We start from the raw sequence: 26,614 nt of genomic DNA on the forward strand, positions 1-26,614 counted from the left end.
TCTGTCCCTTTCAAGGATCGCACCCAGCTGCCGTCGGTCTGTCCCTTTCAAGGATCGCCCCCAGCTGCCGTCGGTCTGTCCCCTCCAAGGATCGCCCCCAGCTGCCGTCGGTCTGTCCCCTCCAAGGATCGCCCCCAGCTGCCGTCGGTCTGTCCCCTCCAAGGATCGCCCCCAGCTGCCGTCGGTCTGTCCCCTCCAAGGATCGCCCCCAGCTGCCGTCGGTCTGTCCCCTCCAAGGATCGCACCCAGCTGCCGTCGGTCTGTCGCCTTCAAGGATCGCCCCCAGCTGCCGTCGGTCTGTCCCCTTCAAGGATCGCACCCAGCTGCCGTCGGTCTGTCCCCTTCAAGGATCGCACCCAGCTCGTCCCTTCAAGGGAGCCAATTCAATAAAGCCAGGCATTTGCTCCTTACCCAAGTAGTGGGTGGTGGGATGTGCAGGGGTAGAGGTGGCCAATAGTTCGAGGCCGTCAATCCTCCCGACACTGAGACATAGCAGACCTCTCATGAGAGGTCGCATAGGACTAGTTCCTGTGGCCAGTAGACATGCCCCCCGCATCCATGCGCCACCCAGGAATGTTTCTGGATCGGACAGACGCTCAGGTGTACTCAGCTATGTATCCTGAAGATCTTCAGTTCTCCAGAACACCTAAACATCGTGGCCTTGAAGGGCCTTCTTTTATCTGGACTTGATGTTGACTACTTACCTGGTGTCACCAGCAACCCATCTCCCTGGTGTACCGCTGACTTGTGATGCTGCCGCTTGAGTTGTCGAAGGTCCTGAAGGCCACCTATGACCCCGTGACATCTCTTCATTGGCGGCCCTTCAAGACTCTGGGCATCTTACATACATGAGGAGCGCCCCTCCTTCTCGCCAGCCTGCCCATGTCCTAGGATGCGCAGACCACCTCTTGCTTTCCATTCCTAGAGCCGCTCGTTCAGGGGCCCGTCCTTTGCAAGAGCAGCTGCAAAGCGTTGGATGTCTTGGCACTGAGCCACAGGGCTGGGACCACTGTCTTTTAATCCATGGTATATGTAAGGTTAGGTCTGCTCTTGTGTCCCCTCTCGGCGCCAAGAAGCTCTGCGAACAATCGCTTTACAAGTAAAATAGCGTGCAGGTGAGTACCATTCTCTATAGAAATCTAGAAGAAGCGCCGCTGCCAGATCCTGCTGTGAGGATCTCATGTGCCTCAATATTTGGAGACCACTCGAATGACACCTCTGCGTATGTGACCCGGCTGTGGTCTGTACCTCCTGCTACCCTTGAAATCCGGACTGTGACCAGAAGCCCTCAGTGGAGTTCAGTTCTAGTCCAGAGCTCCTTGTGGCTGTCCTGCACACCAGAGGACAGCACCTGATAACCAGGCAGAGCGGCAGTTTCAGCTCAGTTTCACAAACAACTTTTAAGTGTGGATGCAAGTGACCAAGCCTCAGTAGCCATAGACTCGCTCGCAGTGGACAGATCCACTCAGCAGCAACCTGCTGGCACCACTAGGGGATGTGGGAGCAGTGGGCAGATGCCCTCTGCAGCAGCCTGCTGACACCACTAAGAGATGTGGGCAGATGAAGCCTGGTTTCCCTCAGTGCGCTATCCACTATACCCGTGTCGGTATTGTTTCGTACGGGTATCCCACTTCCCTGCGTATCATATTGGTCGAACAAAATTTCTATTTCGGTTGGAAGACTCATGGAAGGCCTTCGGGCCTACCACACTGGTCCACCTTGCAGTCGATGGAACAGACTCCATTCAAATTATTTCCTCGGTGCCACGCGACGCGTGCAGAACGTCTAATACATGTCGGATATCTTTGGTGAAGATTCAGAGCAAGAAGAATTTGATGCACAAGGGGCTGAAGAGGGGCAGGAAGAGCCTGTATCTATTCCATGTTGGAGTCAGATTCCGGAAGAGTACATACCGCAAGGTCAACGTCCTGTGAGTACTGAAAACCCCTTGCCCAGAAATCCAACTCTGACCAAGCAAAAGGCTTCAGTCCCACCTCCGGGCCGCAGTCGGCACGAGAAGATGTTTGACGCCCCGCCTGTCGGCTCGGCACTGAAACACATTAAGCATTCCAGGTCGGGATCGAAACTGCCAAAGACAGGCATTGAGCCGAAACATTCAGGCTTGCAGCTGAAGACTGTTTCGGAGCCGAAATCAAACTGCTTCGGAACCCAAAGCATCCGCGCCTAAAAGTCATTCCAACCTGGTGCCGAATTCCTCGCGCTGAAACCAAAAAAATGCTCCTTCAAAGCTGCAGGATACGATTTTTGATGTCCCACCTCCCAAATCGGACCCAAAACTAACAGAACATTACATTAACTTTGAATCGGGACATCTTGTTACCAATCTGCCTCAGAAGCGCTAACCTGAGTCCGAGGACATTCTATTATACGATTCCTTTAAAGAGGAAGGATGTTGGTACTAACCCTCCTCCACCACGTCCTCCTGCACATTCACCACCTTCTCCAGCATCAGAACATTTAATTATCACACTGACTAACTCGCCACCACCTCAGCCTGATGACGATCATGATGGAGATACTCGTTTACCTGTAGATCTCTGGAAAGACTATAATACTGATTCACCTACAGACAGTGACCCAGACCTTTACCCTGCAAAGCCTTCCCCTCCTGACGACTATGTAGGGTATTCAGAATTACTTGCTGGAGCTACAAAAAATCACGGGGTTTGTGGTAGTAGCTGGGCTATAGTTATAAGTTTTTGAGTTATTCAGGATAAAATATCCAAATTAGTGAAAATAGATCCGGTGGTGTTGGTCATATATTTATGCTTTATTCGTCAGGTAGGAAAAAGAGAGAAAATGGCTCAGCCAACACGTGTTTCGCCCTCTAGATGGCCATCTGGCCTAGGGCTTCCTCAGGGCGGGTGGTCACGTATAGGGGTTTCTATGTAAAGAAAGGGTTTGTATACCCTGGATTCTGAGGTCATGGCCAATGCCAGGAGAGTTCGGTTTCAGCGGCTTCGGTCGTGTGGGTCAAAATCACGGGGTACAGTTAAACAAAGAATCCCTAGAGGATTTCTTGTTTGAAACTCTCAGTAGTACACACAGATCTGGTCAGACTCCCCCTAAGCTCAAAGGTATGATGAGACGTGCCGATGACCTATTCAAAGACCCTGTTCGTGCTCGTATTCTCACTCCCAGGATGGACCAGAAATACAAGCCTGCTCTGTCAGATCCAGCCTTTATTAAGGGGCAGTTACCACTAGACTCGCTGGTGGTCTCTAATGCCCATAAACAGGCCAATTCGCAAACCTCTGGAGATGCTCCCCCTCCTGACGGAGTCAAAATTTATTAGACGCCTCTGGTATGCGAGTAGCCGCCCAGGCGGGAATCATTGATGTAGTGCCAACGCCCAGAGAACTAAATCACTACATACTGTCAGAACATTTCCACATGGTGACACTTCAACAAGTGCTCCCACTCCTATAGCAGGGCGACTTCATGTCCACTCTAGACTTAAAGGAAGCATATTTCCGCATTCCAATTCAGCCCTCATCGTAAATATCTTGGATTTGTGATAGTGGGTCAACGTTACCAATTCAAAGTACTACCGTTTGGAGTCGGCACTGCTCCCAGAGTATTTACCAAATGCCTGGCAGTAGTCGCAGCTCATCTGAGAAGACGGCATATACATGTCTTCCCATACCTGGACGACTGTCCAATCAAAGCAATCGCTTACTAAAAGTGTCTCCAACACACTCCAGCCACGATTCACTTATTACCCCAACTGCGGTTTACAGTGAACGTGTTAGTCTCATCTACAACATTCCAACACACAAACCTATCTGGGAGCCACCATAGACACTAAGAGTTCCAGCCTCTCTCAATACAGGCAGAATTCTCCGCTTCCCACACCCCTCACCAAAGGCAATGCCCTAAGGATGAACTGGTCAGGGATATTTGTCTATGCTTTTCCGCCTCTCTCACTCATTCCACTGGTAGTTTGGAAGTTCGGCAAACGTCCCTCACACCAATTCTCATAGCTCCAACATGGGCATGTCAGCCCTGGTTCACCGCCCTGCTGGAGCTCTCAGTAGCTTAACAGCAAAAGCTGCATCTCACCTCCAGTCTCCTCCCTCAGAGCCGCGGAGAAATCAGGCATCCAAATCCCAAAGAACTCAACCTGGCGATCTGGCTCCTGATGTCTTAGTTGGGTTATTTACAATTACCACCAGACTGTATGAATATCCTAAAAGTCTAGAAAGCCTACCACTAGGGTATGTTATGCAGCAAAATGGAAACGGTTTGTTATCTATTGGAACAATATCAATCCCCTCAATGCTTCTGTGCAAAACGTCATCCGTTACATTGACAGCAATCTGGACTAGCCTATACATCGATGCCACCGCATCTAGCAGCAGTAGCTGCACAGCTACAAAACAGACAACACCTATCTCTGTTCAGAGTACTAGTGATTAAAGCCTTTATGGAAGGACTACAAAGAGTAATACCACCAAGAGCTCCACCTGCACCGGTACGGAACTTGAACATAGTCCTTACAAGGCTCATGGGTCCACCATTTGAACCATTGCACAGGTGTCAATTTCAATTCCCCTCATGGAAGCTTGCTTTCCTCATTGCAATCACTTCAATAAGAAGACTTTGAACTCCAGAAATTAGCTATACAAGAGCCCTTTTTTCAGCTTCACAAAGACAGAGTAGTTCTTCGAACCAATCCTAAAGTAGCTTCTGCCTTTTCATATCAATCACTTGTTACCTGTGGTTTTTCCTCGACCTGATTCTGTAGCAAGACTAGCTCTACACACACTTGATGTCAGAGCTCTACTATAATACGTGGAAAGAACAAAAGATTTTCGCAAAACAAAGCGTGCCTTCGTTGCTTTCTCTCGCCCACACAAAGGCAATCCCATATCTAAATCGGGCATTTCAAGATCGAACGTGAAATGTATCAGACCTGTTGTGTGAAAGCAAAAAAAACTTTGCTTATACCCCCTAGCGCACATTCCGCTCGCAAAATAGGGGCAACTATAGCCTTCTTAGGGAATATTCCCCTAGCTGACATCTGTAAGGCAACAACATGGTCTACACTGCACGCATTCACCAAACAGTATTGTGTAGATGTGTTCACGTGGCAACAATCTAATGTAGGTCAGGCAGTACTTAAAACACTGTTTCAAACTACAAGCTAGCCACTGCTTTGGGAGTATACTGCTGTATGGTCTATGCAATGCATGTCACCTACAGCTCACATGCCTCGAACGGATAATGTTACTTAACAAGTAAGCATCTTTTCTTGGCATGTAGAGCTGTAGACTCGCATGCGCCCACCCGCCTCACCGGTCTCCTGTAGTTGTTGCAGTTCTCAGTTTACAAACATGCGCATGGACATCTCTACACTTACTAACTGCATTCTCGCCCTCTGCGGTCTAACAATGGAGTCCATGCGCACTATCACCGAAAGGAGTCACCGCCTTACCTCATGACTGGAAAGACTTCTTCGAAGAAAAACAACTTGCAAACATCTGGACCCAACACTAGATGGCAGGAGTACGCAAAGCATGTGAATCTACAGCTCCACATACCTAGAACAGATGCTTACTGGGTAAGTAACATTAGCCTTTCTGAGTCCCTCTGATGGGGACGCACTAGTGATGGGGAATCCTGGGTGGAGTCAAGATAACCCTTTCCCTCAAACCCCATTCTTGCTTGCAGCACCTGTGGGACCCCCAAATCGTAGCCGTCCTTTAAGGTAATTGAGGTACATCGAGTCCTGATTGCAGCAAACATTTTCACACGTGCACCAAGGTAGTGCCGGGCGCAGTGCAGGCATCGTGCAGGTTCCTACGTTCAGTTGGGACAGGTATTGTTCCACCAAGCTGGACAGATGTCTGAGCTGTGAACATCAGCTGGTGCAGCGACTCCATGAACAGGGACAGCTTCCCTATCACAAGCTTATAAACAGATTACACACAGTGCACAGTGTCCCAAAGTATCTCCATGTGGGCTATCGACCCCTCAAGATCATTCAGCGTGTTCTGGCAGCAGTGCAAGATGAGAGGCCAGCAGCCACCCGGTCCCATCAGTGCATGAAGACGCCTCTGCTCTGCCTGCACTCCCCTTCTTTCACTCTCTCTCTCTCTCGAGCTCTGTGTGCAGTCTCTTGCTTTCTTTCCTCCTCTCCAAAGCCTGCTTGTAGCCTGCCTGTTTGTCTCCAGACTTCTCCCTGCCGTGTTTCTCTCCCTTGGTGCTGCACTCTTTATCCCAGCTCTCACTGGAGTCTCTCGTTTACTATCTCCTTTTACCTGCTTGTGGTGTCTCCTTTCTGGCTCCTGAGTTCTGCAGAGCTAACACCTGCTCCCTCCCTTCGCCGCCCCATCCCTCCCCAGGATCCCATCTTTGGATGCTGTTTGCAGTCTGTCTCCCTCTCGTCTGGGGTGTTTGCAGAGCGCATGCTGTGGGTTTGTGCTCTGCTCTACCTGTCGGGTCTGTTCCACAGGAGGTATGAGCCAGTGTTACTCTGTGGCGGTGAGTTTCTCCTGTTGGGTTGATGCTGTGATACTCCTGTAGATGCATGTCATGTACATGGGCACCGATTGTCTCGAGGGTGACCTTTGAGGAGCTTGGTTTGAGGGTTGAGGTATGGGGAGGTTACTGATTCCATTGCCCTTACCTGGCATCTCTTTCCTCCCAGCTGACAGTCGCTCCCAGGTGCAAAGGGCGCGCTACGAAGCTGCCAACTGGAAGTACAAATATGGCTACGAGATCCCCGTGGACATGCTGTGCAAGAGGATGGCTGACATCTCGCAGGTGTACACGCAGAATGCAGAGATGAGGCCTCTCGGCTGCTGTGAGTACTCGCGTGACTCAGTGGGGGTGGCTGTTTAGGTGGCCGCCTGAGTGAACCAGGGGTGGGATGGGACTCGGAAGGATGGACCTCTTTAGAAGGAGTGTTGTTTGGAGAGGGCACTAACCTGTACCAGTTGAAGGATTGGAGGAGGAAAGGCAGGTCTCTTGGGAAGGAGTGCGGCTTGGGAGAGGGCTACTAACCTGTACCACTTGAAGCATGGGAGGAGTAAAGATGGACCTCTTGGGAAGGAGTGTGGGTTGATTGATTTAGAGAGGGCTACTAACCTGTACCACGTGAAGCAGGGGAGGAGTAAAGATGGACCTCTTGGGAAGGAGTGTGGGTTGATTGATTTAGAGAGGGCTACTAACCTGTACCACGTGAAGCAGGGGAGGAGTAAAGATGGACCTCTTGGGAAGGAGTGTGGGTTGATTGATTTAGAGAGGGCTACTAACCTGTACCACGTGAAGCAGGGGAGGAGTAAAGATGGACCTCTTGGGAAGGAGTGTGGGTTGATTGATTTAGAGAGGGTTACTAAATTGTACCACGTGAAGGATAGGAGTAGGTTTTCATCCCAGGTAACGCTAGCTTCACTGGTAGTTGCGTCACTTGTGCTCCTTCGCACGCGGTTTTGGATCTGGTTGATTGTCGTTGGTCTGGCGTCCGTGTTCACGACGGCCAAAGACCGGTTTCATGAAGCATTGGCGTGAGCTGACGGTGACCCTTAATAAGGCAGGAGTTCCCTAGTGTCTGTGAACATTGGGTGTGGGAGTGACTATTGGAGGATGCAACTAGGTGCAGCAGGGTCATCGGACCAGGAGGTTGTAAGGGATGGTGGCTGAGCTTTGGATGTGGCTAAGGAGCCGAGGTGTCTCCTCTGGTGTTTGTTGGCAAGACTGGAGTAGAGCTGATGGCTTCATTGCAGGGGGTCCTTGTGACTTGGAAGGTGTTCATCTGTTTGTCTCCTCTCTGCAGGTATGATTCTCATGGGAGTGGACGAGGAGCACGGGGCCCAGGTGTACAAGTGTGACCCCGCTGGCTACTACTGTGGTTTCAAAGCCACCGCCGCCGGTGTAAAACAAACCGAGGCCACCAGCTTCTTGGAGAAGAAAGTGAAGAAGAAATACGACTGGAGCTTCGAGCAGACCGTGGAGGTGAGTGGGAGCAAGTGGATGCCCCCGGTGGGCAGCAAGTGTGTGGCCCCTCCCTTGCCCCCCCGGCCAGCTGCAAGTGTGTGCCCCCCCCCCCCCTTGTGCCACCCTGGCCAGCGGAAACTGTGCCTCCCCTTGCTCTAGCCGGCGGCAAGGGTGCCCCCCTCCCAGGCCCCCCAGCTGGTGGCATGTGCACCCCCTGGCCGTTGGCATGTGTGCCCCCCCAGGCCCCCTGGCCGACAGCGAGTGTTTGATGTCCTGCCTCCCATACCCCCCCCCCCCCCCCCCCCCCATTGCGGCAGAAAATGTATCTCTCTTCTTCAGGGTTGGGGGTGCAGCCAGTGGCTGGCGGCATGACACGTGGGGAGGGTGCGAGGTAGCACAATGGGGAAAAAATATATACAACACTTACCCTGCCGCTGGTCCCACCGCTGCGTCTCTGCTCCTTGATTCTGTTCTCCTCGTGGGATAGGAGGCCAGGCTTCCCTGACCAATAACAACGCCGTGATGCAGCGTTGTGAATGGTTCTGAGCGTCCTGGTGGGATGCTCAATCGGTGAATGGGAGCCTGGGCTTGTTCTCCTCACAGGCTGTAATGCAGCCTGCAAGGAGAACGGGGTAAATGTGCTTGACTGGTTTGGGCGGCCGGAGAAGGCCAACCCAAAAGTCATTGCGCACTTAGGAGTGGGCAAACCAATCCTCCCCTGCCCAAGAGGAGAGCAGCTGAGCCCGCCTGCAAAGGAAACATAAGGTGATAACTCGGTTATTATCATTTTATATTTCCTTTCCTTTCCACTGCTAAAAAGCAGCGCGGCGACACTCGTCCGTGCAAGAGCCGCCACTGTGTGCAGCCGCCTTTCTTCGTCTGGCCTGTAGCAGGAATTGGAATTGTACACATTTCTGTCCTGTGCAGGTGAAGAGCGGAGTCTGGTTCTTTCGTGGCGAGGTGGCAGCACCCTCGGCCTTTAGTGCCCCCTCCCCTCTCCTCCTCTGCGCGGGCTGCCCCCTCTCCTCAGCCCCTTCCCTCCTCTGCGCGGGCTGCCCCCTCCCCTCCTCTGCGCAGGCTGCCCCCCCCTCCTTGCTCTCTGCGCAGGCTGCCCCCCCCTCCTTGCTCTATGCGCAGGCTGCCCCCCCCCTCCTTGCTCTCTGCGCAGGCTGCCCCCCCCCTCCTTGCTCTCTGCGCAGGCTGCCCCCCCCCTCCTTGCTCTCTGCGCAGGCTGCCCCCCCCCTCCTTGCTCTCTGCTCAGGCTGCCCCCCCCCTCCTTGCTCTCTGCTCAGGCTGCCCCCCCCTCCTTGCTCTCTGCTCAGGCTGCCCCCCCCTCCTTGCTCTCTGCTCAGGCTGCCCCCCCCCTCCTTGCTCTCTGCTCAGGCTGCCCCCCCCCTCCTTGCTCTCTGCTCAGGCTGCCCCCCCCCCTCCTTGCTCTCTGCTCAGGCTGCCCCCCCCCTCCTTGCTCTCTGCTCAGGCTGCCCCCCCTCCTTGCTCTCTGCTCAGGCTGCCCCCCCTCCTTGCTCTCTGCTCAGGCTGCCCCCCCCTCCTTGCTCTCTGCTCAGGCTGCCCCCCCCTCCTTGCTCTCTGCTCAGGCTGCCCCCCCCTCCTTGCTCTCTGCTCAGGCTGCCCCCCCTCCTTGCTCTCTGCTCAGGCTGCCCCCCCCCTCCTTGCTCTCTGCTCAGGCTGCCCCCCCCCTCCTTGCTCTCTGCTCAGGCTGCCCCCCCCCTCCTTGCTCTCTGCTCAGGCTGCCCCCCCCCTCCTTGCTCTCTGCTCAGGCTGCCCCCCCCTCCTTGCTCTCTGCTCAGGCTGCCCCCCCCCTCCTTGCTCTCTGCTCAGGCTGCCCCCCCTCCTTGCTCTCTGCTCAGGCTGCCCCCCCTCCTTGCTCTCTGCTCAGGCTGCCCCCCCTCCTTGCTCTCTGCTCAGGCTGCCCCCCCTCCTTGCTCTCTGCTCAGGCTGCCCCCCCTCCTTGCTCTCTGCTCAGGCTGCCCCCCCTCCTTCTCTCTGCTCAGGCTGCCCCCCCTCCTTCTCTCTGCTCAGGCTGCCCCCCCTCCTTCTCTCTGCTCAGGCTGCCCCCCCCCCTGCTCTCTGCTCAGGCTGCCCCCCCCCTGCTCTCTGCTCAGGCTGCCCCCCCCCCTGCTCTCTGCTCAGGCTGCCCCCCCCCCCTGCTCTCTGCTCAGGCTGCCCCCCCCCTGCTCTCTGCTCAGGCTGCCCCCCCCCTGCTCTCTGCTCAGGCTGCCCCTCTCCCTCCTCTCTGCGCAGGCTGCCCCTCCCCGCCGGCTATCCCCCCACTGCCCCCCTCCTTGCTCTCTGCGCAGGCTGCCCCCCCTCCTTGCTCTCTGCGCAGGCTGCTCCTCCCCCCCCCTCCCCTCTGCACCGACTCTCTGTGCAGTCTGCCCCCCCCTCCTTGCTCTCTGTGCAGTCTGCCCCCCCTCCTTGCTCTCTGTGCAGGCTGCCCCCCCTCCTTGCTCTCTGTGCAGGCTGCCCCCCCTCCTTGCTCTCTGTGCAGGCTGCCCCCCCCTCCTTGCTCTCTGTGCAGGCTGCCCCCCCCCTCCTTGCTCTCTGTGCAGGCTGCCCCCCCTCCTTGCTCTCTGCTCAGGCTGCCCCCCCCTCCCTCCTTGCTCTCTGCTCAGGCTGCCCCCCCCTCCTCCTTGCTCTCTGCTCAGGCTGCCCCCCCCCCCCTTGCTCTCTGCTCAGGCTGCCCCCCCCCTCCTTGCTCTCTGCTCAGGCTGCCCCCCCCCCTCCTTGCTCTCTGCTCAGGCTGCCCCCCCCTCCTCCTTGCTCTCTGCTCAGGCTGCCCCCCCCCCCTCCTTGCTCTCTGCTCAGGCTGCCCCCCCCCTCCTTGCTCTCTGCTCAGGCTGCCCCCCCCCTCCTTGCTCTCTGCTCAGGCTGCCCCCCCCCCCTCCTTGCTCTCTGCTCAGGCTGCCCCCCCTTGCTCTCTGCTCAGCCTGCCCCCCCCCCTTGCTCTGCGAAAGTTCCCCTCCCTCCTCTCTGTGCAGACTGCCCCCCCGCCCCCTGTGAGGCTCCTCTTTTCTCGGAAGGGGGTGCACTGCTGTACTGTACACTTTGCTCCTGCAGTGTTTTCGCTTTCTCATCCTCGCACGTCCCTGCGCTGGAAGTCCCCAGGAAGTGCACGGTGCAGTGGTGACGTCAGCAGCCTGCTTGTCTGCATTCTGTGGGTCCTCTACCCGGCCTTCAAAGCTGAGCTCACATCTCTGCTCTTCCTTAGACCCTTCCAGAACTAATCCTTTCATTCTCAGGCCCCTCTGGGAAGTTCGCTCTTCATTGTAAAGTTGTATTTTTTCTTGTACATTCCTCACCCCTGCGTGCTGTGTTGGATTTTGTTTGTGTACCCTTCATTTTTAGTCTCCTGTTTTTCTTTGTAATGTCCTATTTTGTACCACTTTTCTCTTGTAACGTAACCAGCTCTATTGTACAGCGCCCTGACACCTTCGGGTAATGTCCGCGCTTTATAAAAATGCACTAAATAAATGGCACTGCTGCTGTGCCTGGTAAAGCTCCTAGCAGCATATAGTGCCACAACTTCTGGCTGACGTCGGATGTCCTAGGGCTTGTCTGTGAGGCGCTGTCCTGGTTTATGGCACCAATGAAGCTGGCGGTTTCTTTTATTGCAGCTTTTGTGAAGTTCACCGCTGCATTCCTTTGCGCCGCCCTCTTGTGCGCAGGGGTGCAGAGCCCGGGGTGCAGAGCCCGGGGTGGTTTCCCTCCCCTTTTGACCGTTAACTGGCTTTACTTCCGATGTAGCGCCTGTGCTTCTGGGCGCTAAGAGGTTCGATCTTCTTCCCTGGTTAGAAGTGGCGCCCTTGCGTGTCCGAGGTGGTACCTCGCACCCTGGACAGCCTCTGCCCTCCTGATGCGGTAGCCTGGTGCAGGGAGGGTGCCCTGCAGGTGAGGCCGCGGGTGCCGATCACTCCTGGTGTGAGTTCACACGCTTGTGTCTCACGCTGCACCGGTCCAGGGGCTCCGGTGGCCTCAGCGCGCACCGTGTGTCTGATGCACGGAGTCCGGACCCACAGTTTGGGTGTTTGTAGGGCTGACGGTCAGTCATGTCCGCTACCAATCTGGGCATGTTTGCCTCTCCCAAACCTCTCGTGTCTGCTGGGCACACCCCACCTCCAGGAGTATGCGCTCCGCGGTACCTCTCATCCGGCTCCTGCGCCAGGCACACAAGCCATGCGGTGTGGGTTTAAGCCTGTTTACTCGGCTGTTATGAGAACTGTAATTATACTGTGCGGAAGACCAAATTATGCGGCAAGGCGCATGTATTCTGAGGTGTGCTCTTAAGGCATTTGTGCTGGGCGTTTGATGCCACTTCGTTTGTTTTGTAAAGGGCATGGCTGCCGGGGAGCTTCCCCGCGCTGGTGAGTGCTGACTGGGTAACTGTGCCCATCAGTGCATTAGAGGGGAGACGGCAGGTCTTGGGTTTGTTCGTGAAGGAGGCTCAGCTTGCAGTGATCGGAGGTCCGCAGCCTCGGAGGTCCGCAGCCTCGGAGGTCCGCAGCCTCGGAGGTCCACAGCCTCGGTTCCAAGTGTACAAGTGTTCTTCCGCCCCATCTCGTCCTCTCGCCTCTGGTGGTGCTGAGGAGATGCAGATGAGAGGTGTGAAGAGTCTGGGTGGAGCATAGGCAGATTTACGAGCTTCCCTGGCCCTCCGGGCCACGCACAGGGGCTTATGCCTGATGCTTGCCTCAGTCGGAGGGATTCTCTTCCCGAGAGTAGCTGGGGACCTTTAGCAGGAGCCTGGCGGCCGCGTCTTGCCCCCCATACTCTCTATTGCATACTTAGGCGAGCCCACATACAGACTGCTGCCATAGTCCAAACTCGGGACGGAGTCTCGTATTTTTAAATGATCCGGGCTGAGTGCTGGTAGGTACGCTGCCTCTGATATTTCACGCATGCAGAGTTGGTGAAAGGCCTGCAGAAGAGAGGGTTCTCAGGAAAGAACACTTTATATAATCTGCAGCTCCTGTTCAAAATAATATTCTGTCTTCTGTGCAAGCGCGGGAACCTGCTTTTCTGAATACCTTTTTCCAGAGTAATCCAGCGCGTGTAAATAGACGGCCAGGTGAGAGCCTGGGTCGTCACACCCGTGTAGTGAAAGGCACACCTTTGTCCCCACCCCCCACATTCCAGTGTGTGAATAGACTGTGTGTGCTGAGAGCCTGGGTGTGCACACTCCTGTGCTGAAAGGTGCACCTTTTTCCTGCACACCCAGCAGTGTTTGACCCGCGCCTTCTGGCCCGTTGCTGCTCCGAACAGGAAGCGGCGCTGCGGAAATACTGGCGCTTTGCATGTTCATCTCGTGAGGCCTCATTTCACGGAACCTGAAGCCCTTGTATCTTGCATCCTTTTGTAGGCACCTGCATCATCCGGGGTGCTGTACGGCATGACTAGGACCACTGGCAGAATAAATAGGGTCTAAAGGGGATACCACTTAGCTTTGCCATTTTTTTTTTTTTTTTTTTCGAGCAGGGTGGCTCACTTCAGCCTGCTGAGCTTGACTCTCTTTTGATCCGCAGCCTCCGGGGTCCTCTGAGCTGCACCTCGCCAGCAGCGGTGTGGAATCTGGCATCTGGTGGGGTTTTATCATAAAAGCACGCATGGTAAAACCACGCGTGCCTCTACCACGCAGCACGAGTGCGTCTTTACCACATATTCCTTTACCACGCAATTTCATGCTTTAAGCATGAATGGTAAAGGGGTGCGTGTGGCTAAGATCGCCACTACCCCAACCCTCCCCCACTCCCTGACTTCCTAAAATCCTACCCCTTTTCTAACACTACCTGACCCCCCCCCCCCCCCACCACGTGCTGACTCTGCCCATTCCCCCTCCCCAAGGCCTAAAACCCTGCCCCTTTACTTGCACTACCCAGACGCCCCTCACCTCGCACTGTCCCTTAAACTACCCCAACCCCTTCCACTGCCCTGAAACCTACCCGATACCCCAGCCGTAAAAACTACCCAGACTACCCATTCCCCTCCCACTGCCCTAATGCCTAAAACCCTGCCCCTTTACTAACACTACCTGACCCCCTCCACCCCGACTCTATCCCCCCCCCCCCTGACTCTATCCCCCCCCCCCCCCTCCGCCCTGCTCACCTGACACTTTCTGCTTCGGTCTAGCCAGCAGGTAGACTGCGCACTGCCTTTACCACGCATATGCGTGGTTGCTTTTGCGTAGTCTGATCACACATGGTTAAGACCGCGGTGTTCCGAATGTTCCTCATCTAGTGCCAGCGCCTGGCATGTCCCTCCAGAGAGGACATCCAGTCCCTGGTTTATTGGTGGCGCAGACACGTGGATGGCAAGGCGCTTTATGGGGCCAAACCGTTTTCACTTCCATGTGGGGTGCCACAGGGCTCATCACTCCGCCCAACGTTCTTTTTTATATCTATGTGGCACCCCTGGCAGGAGTCATCAGGTCCTTAGGCTTCCAACTCACCTCCTAGCCTGACTACACGCAAATACTGTTGTCACTGACTGAGGCTGGGGAAAAGGAAACCGGGGCATGGTTCTATGACTGTATGAGTGCAATCTTGGGCTGGAAGTCCTCCAATTGTTTAAAATTGAACTCTAGCAAGACCGAGGTCATATAGTTTGTGAATAATCCTCGTGTGTAGACACCTGAATGGTGGCCGGAAGACCTTGGTTCTTGCCCCATACCCACAAGGAAAGCAAAAAATCTTGGGGTATTGGTGGACAATAAACTCACCATGGGTGACCTCCGCATGCTTTCTGGTCCTAAGAATCATAAGAAATTGTTTTTCCTGACTGAAAGCAGTCTCAAGACAGTGTTAACTGCCCTCCTAATGTCACGCCTGGACTACTGTAATGGCCTGTATCTTAATGCCCAAAAGCAACATATCAATCGGCTCCAACTAGCCCAAAATGCAACTGCCAGATTGTTGTCAAGAACTGTTAGAATCCGGGGTCTCTGGTTGGCGCAGGTATGCACTTGCGACAAGCAGGGACCCTTTCCTCTAAGTCAGGGCAAAGGATTACTCGTGAAAAATGACCCCTGCTCACCCTCTAGGTAACGTGGCGCGAGCAGTCAGGCTAGATTCCAGAGGGCATTAGGCTAAGCATTCAAGGCGTCCCACAATAACCACCAACCTACCACACAGAGACACACAAGGCTGTATTTTGTAAAAAAATAAAGTTCTTTATATCAAGTTCTTTAAGCAGGCTTTAAAAATACAGTTCACTTTAAAATGAGGTTCGTTACTTGTAATTATTTTTAGGGAGTCCACAGTTCTCAAAATGGTCACTTTTGGTGCAATCTGCACCTTCTGGGGGCCTGTGCGCCTCATAGGGCCTTCTGTACGCTTCGTACCAGTTTTTGGACGCGTTGTGCCGTTTCTCACACTTCCCGCGTGAGCACGCGTACTGGGACTCAAGCCGTACGGACCGTATCTTCGTAGGCACACGTCGTACAAGTCCGGTACACCTCTTGCTACTTCTCATGCTTCCTGTGTGAGCAGCGTCTATATCTTCCACGCTGTATGGGCCGTACAGGTGCAGGGACGCGCCGTACAGGCTTGGTGCGAACCGCACAAAGGCTCACGCTTCACGCTTGAGCAGCGTAGCGGGCCGACAGCGCCGTACGGTCCGTACAAAGCAAAGTACGCGCCGTACAGAGGCGCTTGGGCTCACAGTACCTTATTTCTTGGGGGCAAGGTTCGTGGCGGCCTCAGCAGTCCGTAGAAGGGTGTCCCGCGTCGCGTTGCAGTCCCGCTTGGTCAGTGGACGGCGATGCTTCGTGGGGCGCCTCAGGACGTCACAGCACACCTCGAAGGTTGGAAGCAGGAGGGGCAGCTCGGGGGTGATTTTTTCAGCGTGCATCGGCCAGGATCGGCGAACCAGGGTGGCGTTGGACTTTGCAGTGATCTCCACGGCCATGGGGTCGCAGAGGCTCGGCGCTTGGAGCCGGACAGTCTCTCCTCACGTTGCGAGCTCCGGCTCGAGGGGGCAGCTGTTTACTTTGTTTCAGCCAGGCAGTGCAGGCCTTCACGGTGCTCACAGCAGCACGGTCGATCAGAGGTCGCGTTGTTCAGCGAGACGGGGCACACAGGTTCTCTGGGGTCAGCGTTGGCAATCACCCACAGCAGCTTCCTTTTCTTCCAGGGAGGGGTAGCGCCCACTGTTCCTGGGGCGCAGTTCAGGGAGCAAGTTCACAAGCAAGCCCTTGGAGATCGTTTTTAAAGCACACGTTGAATTCAAAGTCTTTCTCAGTCTTCTCTTCCTCTCCTTCCAGCAGCAAGGCACCCACCACAGGCCAGTCTCTCAGGCTTAGAGACAGTACTCCTCCATGCAGCATTCCCAGGTCCTTCTCTTCGGGCAGAGTTTCTTCTTGGCGCAAACAGGATCTGATTTCTTAGGAGCAGGGCTGCTTCTTTTATACAGCAATTCTTTTGTTCTTTGTCGCCAGGGGGCCTGGGCCTGGCTCAGTCCGGTTTTGGAGCACTTTGTTGTGGTGACTCGTCTCTGCCCTGCTGCTGAAAGGAAAGAGCAATCAGCCGCTCCACAGGGGGCGGAGCCAGCATTGTGGTGGCAGAGCACAGGTCTATTCAGAGTCAAGGTGTACTCCTCCCACCCATCCTGGTGTAATCTCTCTACCCACCACCTGGCAGCCAGCCTGTCTCCTGGAATTCCCCAGCCCTGCCCCTCACTGAAACTAGGCAGCACACACACAGCAGAGGCGGACTGAAATGGCTAAGCAAGTAAATACTAACTTTCTAAAAGTAGTATTTACAAACACAGGATATTAAAATAAACTTTACTAAAAGAAGTATTTTATTCTGAGTTCAGGCATACTAAACTTGACTTTCTACCATGCTCTCTGAGTCCGCTGGGATTACAGCGTGTAGTAATTCCAGCAGCCCATTCTGGCCTATGGAGAGCAGGTAGCCTTCAATAGTGAAAAACGAAAATGGCTGTAATTCACTATTAGGTATGCCACACACATCAGGGCATGTCCTACCTTATACCTACAATGCACCCTGCCCTTGGTCCTACCAGAGGGGTGACTAATATGTAGTTAAGTGAAGGTTTGGGGACTGGCAAGTAGGTGCACTTGCACAGTCAGCATGACAGTACCAGACTGCACGCAGGGTCTGCAGTGGCAGACCCTAGACACATTTTACTAGGCCGCTTCTGTGGGTGGCACAACCGGTGCTGCAAGCCCACCAGCAGCATTTGTATTTACAAGCCCTGGCACTCCTGGTGCACTTCACTAGGGGCTGATAGTAAACCAAATAAGCCAAACATGGACACCAATCAATGTCAACATTTTACCATAGGGAGAGCATATGCACCTTAGCACAGATCAGCAGTGGTAAGGTGCCCAGAGTCATAAAACAGCCAACAGGTCAGAAAAAATACAGGAGGCAGGCAAAAAGTTTAGGGAAATCCCTGCAAAAAGGGCCAAGTCCAACAAGAACGCCGAAATTTGTCTCCGTAAAAGAGGAACTCCAGCAATTGCACTGGCTCCCGGTTAAACAAAGAACACACTTTAAGGCACTATGCACCGTTGTTAAGGCCATTAATGGGGCAGGGCCCGAGTTCCTTAGGTGCCAATTCCAATGGTATGTCCCCTAAAGAATGCTCTGGTCCACTGGAGCCAACGAAGGGCCATTCCCCGCATTTAAAAAAGTCAATTGGGGAGGTAGGAGTTTTATCACCTGTGCTTCTAGAGCATGGAACAAGCTTCCTTTTCATCTTAGCAATGCCCCGGATCTCCTCTCCTTCAGGAAGGGGTTGAAGACATGGCTCTTCTCCCAGTAGCATACTCTAGTTTCCCCAGTAGCCAGTGCTTAGCGCCAGGACACCCCCGGGTAACCGTGCGCTCTAGAAGTGCGATTTAACATAAGATTTGTTCTGCTAGTATTTAAAGCTGGCATACGATTGCCGGCTGCCATGTCCTCGTGGTGGCACCCTGTATCTGATGGTGCTGCTTCTCCTGTGGCATGAACTCTCACTGAAGTGCACCCAGTTGTTTATCTCGAGTACACATTCGACACCTGCGCCTGTCCAGATACACTGCTCCTGGATTCGTTGCCAGACCCTGAAGTTTAGGAAACTCATCAGCCCCCTTTCAGAGCCATCTACAAAACCTGTGTCTTTGGTTCTCATACTTCTTGAAATTCTCTGCAAAAGTTTTCTCTGACAGTTTTTTTTTTTTCACACAGCTGTTTTGTAGGAAAACCTGCATCCCTGTGCGAGGGTGTGGTGGTCAGGCCCGCTCTGCCTCGTGGGTCTCGTACATGCTTTTATCTCAGTGTAGACCTAGCGATGCTTTGAAACCGGGAGAGCTGGGGTCTGAATGCTCAGCAGGGACTTGGACCCGAAGGAAAACCCACAAGTCCTCCTAAAATAGTGAGTGCTCCTGCGTGTGCAGGAGACTGCAAATTAGTGTTTGTGTGAGGGGGAGTGAGTGAGTGCAGCAGAGCCGTTGCCTGGGTGAGGGGCTGTGAGTGCAGCAGAGCCGTTGGCTGGGTGAGGGGCTGTGAGTGAGTGCAGCAGATCCCTTGTCTGGGTGAGGGGCAGTGAGTGTGCAGCAGATCCCTTGTCTGGGTGAGGGGCAGTGAGTGAGTGCAGCAGAGCCGTTGGCTGGGTGAGGGGATGTGAGGGAGTGAGAGCAACAGATCTGTTGTCTGGGTGAGGGGCTGTGAGTGCAGTAGGTCCGTTGTCTGGGTTGAGGGGCAGTGAGTGCAGCAGAGCCGTTGGCTGGGTGAGGGGCTGTGAGTGAGTGCAGCAGATCCCTTGTCTGCGTGAGGGGCAGTGAGTGTGCAGCAGATCCCTGGTCTGGGTGAGGGGCAGTGAGTGCAGCAGATCCCTGGTCTGGGTGAGGGGCAGTGAGTGCAGCAGATCCCTGGTCTGGGTGAGGGGCAGTGAGTGCAGCAGATCCCTGGTCTGGGTGAGGGGCAGTGAGTGCAGCAGATCCCTGGTCTGGGTGAGGGGCAGTGAGTGCAGCAGATCCCTGGTCTGGGTGAGGGGCAGTGAGTGCAGCAGATCCCTGGTCTGGGTGAGGGGCAGTGAGTGCAGCAGATCCCTGGTCTGGGTGAGGGGCAGTGAGTGCAGCAGATCCCTGGTCTGGGTGAGGGGCAGTGAGTGCAGCAGATCCCTGGTCTGGGTGAGGGGCAGTGAGTGCAGCAGATCCCTGGTCTGGGTGAGGGGCAGTGAGTGCAGCAGATCCCTGGTCTGGGTGAGGGGCAGTGAGTGCAGCAGATCCCTGGTCTGGGTGAGGGGCAGTGAGTGCAGCAGATCCCTGGTCTGGGTGAGGGGCAGTGAGTGCAGCAGATCCCTGGTCTGGGTGAGGGGCAGTGAGTGCAGCAGATCCCTGGTCTGGGTGAGGGGCAGTGAGTGCTGCAGATCCCTGGTCTGGGTGAGGGGCAGTGAGTGCTGCAGATCCCTGGTCTGGGTGAGGGGCAGTGAGTGCAGCAGATCCCTGGTCTGGGTGAGGGGCAGTGAGTGCAGCAGATCCCTGGTCTGGGTGAGGGGCAGTGAGTGCAGCAGATCCCTGGTCTGGGTGAGGGGCAGTGAGTGCAGCAGATCCCTGGTCTGGGTGAGGGGCAGTGAGTGCAGCAGATCCCTGGTCTGGGTGAGGGGCAGTGAGTGCAGCAGATCCCTGGTCTGGGTGAGGGGCAGTGAGTGAGTGCAGCAGATACCTTGTCTGGGTGAGGGGCAGTGAGTGAGTGCAGCAGATACCTTGTCTGGGTGAGGGGCAGTGAGTGAGTGCAGCAGATACCTTGTCTGGGTGAGGGGCAGTGAGTGAGTGCAGCAGATACCTTGTCTGGGTGAGGGGCAGTGAGTGAGTGCAGCAGATACCTTGTCTGGGTGAGGGGCAGTGAGTGAGTGCAGCAGATCCCTTGTCTGGGTGAGGGGCAGTGAGTGCAGCAGATCCCTTGTCTGGGTGAGGGGCAGTGAGTGCAGCAGATCCCTTGTCTGGGTGAGGGGCAGTGAGTGCAGCAGATCCCTTGTCTGGGTGAGGGGCAGTGAGTGCAGCAGATCCCTTGTCTGGGTGAGGGGCAGTGAGTGCAGCAGATCCCTTGTCTGGGTGAGGGGCAGTGAGTGAGTGCAGCAGATCCCTTGTCTGGGTGAGGGGCAGTGAGTGAGTGCAGCAGATCCCTTGTCTGGGTGAGGGGCAGTGAGTGAGTGCAGCAGATCCCTTGTCTGGGTGAGGGGCAGTGAGTGAGTGCAGCAGATCCCTTGTCTGGGTGAGGGGCAGTGAGTGAGTGCAGCAGATCCCTTGTCTGGGTGAGGGGCAGTGAGTGCAGCAGATCCCTTGTCTGGGTGAGGGGCAGTGAGTGAGTGCAGCAGATCCCTTGTCTGGGTGAGGGGCTGTGAGTGCAGCAGGTCCGTTGTCTGGGTGAGGGGCTGTGAGTGACTGTAGCTGATCAGTCTCCCACCAGCGTTTAGATTTAGTTGATGAAAGCTTTAATCCTTGTGTGTTAGAGCCTGGCAGACACACCACAGTAGTGTATGGTTGATGTGTTTGGAAGAAAGGAGTACCAACCCTTTTAAGGCGAGCCCTGTGTAGGAGAGTAGGATCTGCTTCACATGTTTACCCCCCACTTTTTGCTGGTGTTTCACTGTTTTTTGACTTTAGTCTGGCTGACACTGCTATTCAGGGCCCCAGTCTAGCTGCTTCCTCTCTAAAATGATTCCATGTACTTTGGGTACAGTTCAGATTGGATCTGAGGTGCCCTTATAAGTCCCTAGTATATGGTATACTATGTACCCAGGGGATGGGTACCCCAGAGGCCTACCAGGGGCCGTATTTTGCCACCCCTGGAAAGCCACCCAAAATGTCACCACAAGTCTTCTATTGCGGCCTGGGTAAGGTGGTGCATGCACCCCATACTGGGATATAGGTTACCTATATCACTATACCTATACACCCATATAAACCTAGAAGTCACTCCTATGGCAGGCCTTATCAATCCTGAAGGCAGAGTGCTTGGTTATGTGAGAGGGTGCCCCTGCATGAGCAGAGCCCCTATGCGGAGTTCGGAGACCCTTCTCTGATGCTGTTTGTAGTGCAGCCTGACCATATACTCTTAAGTGCATTATAACCAGACGGTAAATGCGAACTTTGGACTGGCTGCACGGGAACATGTCGTATTTGGTGTCAAACACCTTGGAATCATACCCCCACACCAGTAACTGGTGTGGGAGTATGATCCCACCCTTCTAGAGGGAGAGACATGCCAGCACTAGAATACCCGGTAGAAACTTAATGGAGCCCTGGCATCACAAAATGGATGCTGCAGCCACAGACACTGGTCTGGCCTCCTGCTGCTGACCGAAACTCCGGCAGGGGAGGCCTGGACAATAAGTTTCCTGTCACAGGGAGGTGTAACCACCTCCCCAGACAGGCAGATGTGTAATGGGGCTGGGTGGGAGTACTCTGAGTGCTTTGAAGTCCTGCACTGGGGGCACACAAGGTGTCCCTGTGTATAGTCCAGCTCCAACCGGTTCAGGGGCTTCCAGCCCCTGCTCTGGCACGAAACTGGACAAAGGAAATGGGTGTAGCCACCCCTCTTTCCAAATCCTCCCATAGGTGGGTCCCCAGAGTATGTCCAACCCCCTACCTTAGTATAAGTATGGGACGCCAGTCCTTAGGACTTTAGATTAACCTGGACGAAACTCTGAAGCCGAATCCTGGACCTTCGACGCTCTGCTCAAGACCAGAGGACTGAAGAAATCTCCCTTGGGGTCAAGGAGTGACTCCCCTGCTTGGCAGGCACCACCAAAGCAATTTTCCGGTCTGCATTTCTTAAGTTCCCGCCGGACTCCGAAGTATTTGCAGCCCAGGAAGAGGATTTCCAGACATCTCAGAGGCCGACCCGAGTCCCCAGCAAAGCGGAGACCCGCAGCCCTCGTGAGTAGCGTGGAACCGGAACTCCTGGTCACCGTACACTTTTGCAAGTGCATTGACTTCTCGACGTTTCTTGAAGTCGTGCTTGGGCTGACTTGTAGCCCCCACCTCGAGCACTGAATCCACTGAAGATTGTCAGCCTGGTCATTCCGAGTGACCCATGGGCTGCCATTTTGTGTTTCGTCTCGAGGGCCCTTCGCAATCCCTGGTCCGTTGACTGGTGGGTCCCCGAGTTTGTAACTTTGTATTTCCTTGGGCTTTCCTGGTTGCTCCAGACGTGCCCCGACTCCCTACCAAGTGGTGAGTCCCACAGACCTTGCTGGTCTGCACTGAAGCATCTTTCTCGTTTCTGCGTGGGTTGCTGTGGCCAAGGCTTGTTGTGTCCAATCCGGGTACCGACGCTGCAGCACTCTACATACTTCGTGGGACAGCTCGAATCCTGGTCCTCGTGGCTGAAGAGTCCAGCTTCACCTCCTTCACCTGAAATCACCCGACATCGGTGGGCATCTGCTCATTGCCTTCCTGGTCACTGGCTAGTGACCCAGACTCTGTCCCCTCTGCTTTCAGGTTCTTCTCGTCTTCGATCCAGGCTTGGATCTCTTAGGACAATTCGCATCCTCACGGCAGCAGCACTTCTTCGCCAGCTCCCATTGAAATTGACAACGCGATCAGACACCAAAAGACACCTATGCACCCGGCTTCCTTGGGTGAGGTAACAGTACTCAGGTGCTCCCATGGGTGCTAGCCCTAGAACTTCCTAAGTCCAAAAGGGTTTGGTCCTGACTCATTTCTAAGTGTCCCTAATCTTTAAAAATCTAACCGTGACTTTCCCCATAGAAGCTAATGGGAGCTTGTGGCTGTGTTCTCACACAGCACACGGTGCACGTGGGTCCCCTGTGTCACTACCTTGGGTGGTTCCTTGGGGTCCCAGTGATTCTACAGGCTGTAGGTCTTGTGTCTAGTTAAGTCGTGTTTCTTATACCACTATTTTAGTATATGGTTTGGCTCGCTCCTAGGGCCTGACGTGTATTTGTGCTATTTTACTGTGATTATTGAAGTGTAACTTGTGTTTTGACCTCTCATAAAAAGACTAGACTAGGAGGGTGTGTTTAGTATTAAAAAATATATATATATATATATACACACACCTGGTGTGGATATATTTCATTTAGTGACTCGAGATTGTAGAGTGGTAAAACAAGCTGCTTTACATTCCTTCAAGACTTAGCCTGAAGGCTGCTCTCCATAGCTACCACTAGGATAGCTTTCAACAAAGGTTGTCTTTAACCTATAACCAATAATGGGTTGTTTGGACAGCTACAAGGTGCCCACTATAACTAGTGGACAGCATATACCAGGCCACCCCCTGCATCTCCGTACGAAGTGACGTCACCCGATTTATACAAGGTTTCGCTGTGTCCCTCCCTGGGATGGAGCTGGGTAGGGGGGTCTCTGTGGGAAGGAGTGGGACTGCCTGGTTGAGTCCAAGGCCTAGCAGCTAGATCTACCCAGCGCCTTTAAACAGTATTTTGTAGCGCTGCGAGGCATCATGAATGGAGATGGAGGTGCTGTGAAAGGTGCAGTGAGTTAAGACCTCTAGCTCTGCCCCGCCAGTCCTTGAGCCGCCTTACCAGCCATGTTGTTTGAGTGAAAGGGGGTAATTTAACTGTTCACTCTTTATTTTATTTATTTTTTTCTTTCTTTTTTGGTTTTTAGACTGCAATCACCTGCTTGTCCACTGTGCTGTCCATTGACTTCAAGCCCTCCGAGCTGGAGGTGGGAGTGGTAACCGTGGAAAACCCCAAATTCAGGTGAGTCCAGTTTGCCAGGTGGTCATGGTGTTTGTTCTGGACTGGTGTGCAGCTGCTAATCTCTGGTACTTTGACGGTTCCAGGGTGCGTCCATAGTGCTTGCAGTGACGGTCTCTGGTGGGCCCATTGTGCCTGTGGTAGTCTACTCCACATCATGCCTGCCTGCTTGCCACTGCATAAAGCTGCTTCTTTTTAGGTCGAGCCTCCTAGACTGTGCATGCACTGTCTGTGATGAGACCTAAAAGCATGTAGAGTCCAGCTATTGGTGTGCCTTCCCTGTCACTCTCAATCGCCTGCTTTTTATTCGCTGCTAGTCTATCAGTCTTGTGTTTGTCCCTCCAATGACACAATATCTTTACCATCTCTCTTGATTGTCTGGCTTCTCTGCTTCCACTGCTTGTGAATTACTTTTTTCTTTTGGATAATTCCATGGTATGTTTGTGCTCTCCAGCTGTCTCCCCCGTGTACTTCTCTTCCCCCCTGCTCTTCCCCCCTGCGTTGCTGTTTGTTGCCATTGTGCTTCTCCATGCCCTCATCCATGTTGTGCTCATCCTTGTGAACTTCCACCTCCCCCTTCCTATTACTTTCATGCCCCTCCTGCTCCATGTTGCTTTCTCACCCGTTGCTTCTACCTCACTTCCGCCCTGTGTTCCTGCCTCCCACCTGCGCCTTACTTCTCTCTCGCCTGTTGCTTCTCCTTCCAACCCTCCATGTTGCTTCCTCCCCACCCCAGCCTTTTGTTACGTCCACCCCGAAACCCAAGCTTTAAATAAAAGAAAAAATGCGCGAGTTGAGGCAGTGTAAAATCTGTGGGAGTGCTTGAGTTGAAGCAGTGTAAATCTGTGGGCGTGCATGTGTTGAAGTAGTGCAGTGTAAGATCCTTGGGCGTGCGCAAGCTGAGTGTAAAATCCATTGGCGCTACTTTGTTGTGTTTTTTTTTTTGTACTGATTCAAATTGGTGATTTAAAAATAGATTGCTCACATCGCTTAGTTGGCATACCCAGTGTGGTGCATGCATCTAGACTGGGTGCTTAACAGCATCTGGGATACTGTCCAGAAAGACTAAAACCCATTAGGTCCCAAAGGCAGGACATGTTTGCTTTTCCAGTGCTCTGCCATTCTCCCTCGGGAACCCTCCTTTCACCTCTGGTGCTAGCCTCTTGCTTGTAACAGTGGCATGACCTTTCTCTGTCCAGTACTCCAACCACCTGTAGCCATGACTTTCACTGACACATGCCCTCTGCTTGCAAATGTTGTTGCTTCTTTGCATGCAGCTGTTGCGTCTTTTTGCATGCATGGGTTTAATCTCTGTGATGCTCCCTGACCCCTTTCCCTGGTATTACTGTGGCAGCCCCTTCTGTGCACAAATGTGTGATCCGGAAGTGTGGTACTCTTCACCACCGCCTCTGTCCCCCACACTTGTGTGGGACTGTGCACTTCTCAGCTTGCAATGGTTGCCTCTGTGCGATAGCCTAGTATATCTTTACTTTTCTCCCCTACATCTTCCACTTTTGTGATTATGGAGATGAAGCATATAGGCTTTACATCTCCCCTGTCGTAAGCAGGGTCCGCGCCTTTCTCATAGGTGTCCTGGGATGTGAAACACCCATGCATTAACCTATTGGATCCTCATTTATCCGTTATGAACCTGTCGTGACATAGGCTGCATGTCTTACCTATAAACCTCATGCGGTTCATTGAAGTCTGCTCTGGTTTCCGCAGTCCCTTTTGAAGCTAACCAGGCGTGCGTGAGTTGGGGCAGTGTAAAATCCATGGGTGTGCGTGAGTTGGGGCAGTGTAAAATGGGTGTGCGTGAGTTGGGGCAGTGTAAAATCCCTGTGTGTGTGTGGTGTAAAATCCCTGTGTGTGTGTGTGGTGTAAAATCCCTGTGTGTGTGGTGTAAAATCCCTGTGTGTGTGGTGTAAAATCCCTGTGTGTGTGGTGTAAAATCCCTGTGTGTGTGGTGTAAAATCCCTGTGTGTGTGGTGTAAAATCCCTGTGTGTGTGGTGTAAAATCCCTGTGTGTGTGTGGTGTAAAATCCCTGTGTGTGTGTGGTGTAAAATCCCTGTGTGTGTGTGCTGTAAAATCCCTGTGTGTGTGTGTGGTGTAAAATCCCTGTGTGTGTGGTGTAAAATCCCTGTGTGTGTGTGTGTGGTGTAAAATCCCTGTGTGTGTGTGGTGTAAAATCCCTGTGTGTGTGTGGTGTAAAATCCCTGTGTGTGTGTGTGTGGTGTAAAATCCCTGTGTGTGTGTGTGGTGTAAAATCCCTGTGTGTGTGTGGTGTAAAATCCCTGTGTTGTGTGTGGTGTAAAATCCCTGTGTGTGTGTGTGGTGTAAAATCCCTGTGTGTGTGTGTGGTGTAAAATCCCTGTGTGTGGTGTAAAATCACTGTGTGTGTGTGGTGTAAAATCACTGTGTGTGTGTGGTGTAAAATCACTGTGTGTGTGTGGTGTAAAATCACTGTGTGTGTGTGGTGTAAAATCACTGTGTGTGTGTGGTGTAAAATCACAGTGTGTGTGTGGTGTAAAATCCCTGTGTGTGTGTGGTGTAAAATCCCTGTGTGTGTGTGGTGTAAAATCCCTGTGTGTGTGTGGTGTAAAATCCCTGTGTGTGTGTGGTGTAAAATCCCTGTGTGTGTGTGTGGTGTAAAATCCCTGTGTGTGTGTGTGGTGTAAAATCCCTGTGTGTGTGTGTGGGTGTGTGTGGTGTAAAATCCCTGTGTGTGTGGTGTAAAATCCCTGTGTGTGTGTGGTGTAAAATCCTGGGTCTGCACGCGCGAGTTGGGGCGCTGTAAAATCCCTGTGTGTGTGTGTGCGCGCGCCCGAGTTGGTGACGCTGTAAAATCCTGGGTCTGCACGCGCGAGTTGGGGCGCTGTAAAATCCCGGGGGGGGGGGGATATATGTGTGTGTGTGCGCGAGTTGGGGCAGTGTAAAATCCCT

At 53.7% G+C, this 26,614-nt stretch overlaps 1 protein-coding gene across 1 annotated transcript in view; it reads left to right on the plus strand.

Moving 5' to 3' along the window:
* The window catches only part of PSMA6 (proteasome 20S subunit alpha 6), an 80,334-nt gene that overhangs the window by 48,440 nt on the left and 5,280 nt on the right, over positions 1-26,614 (plus strand). Inside the window, exons 4-6 of the mRNA XM_085627441.1 lie at positions 6,674-6,829; positions 7,802-7,980; positions 23,579-23,673. Coding sequence (XP_085483567.1) covers positions 6,674-6,829; positions 7,802-7,980; positions 23,579-23,673 — 430 coding nt within the window. The remainder of the gene's footprint in view (positions 1-6,673; positions 6,830-7,801; positions 7,981-23,578; positions 23,674-26,614) is intronic.

This window comes from Triturus cristatus, chromosome 9 (assembly GCF_964204655.1).
Source record: "Triturus cristatus chromosome 9, aTriCri1.1, whole genome shotgun sequence".
Taxonomy (NCBI): domain Eukaryota; kingdom Metazoa; phylum Chordata; class Amphibia; order Caudata; family Salamandridae; genus Triturus; species Triturus cristatus.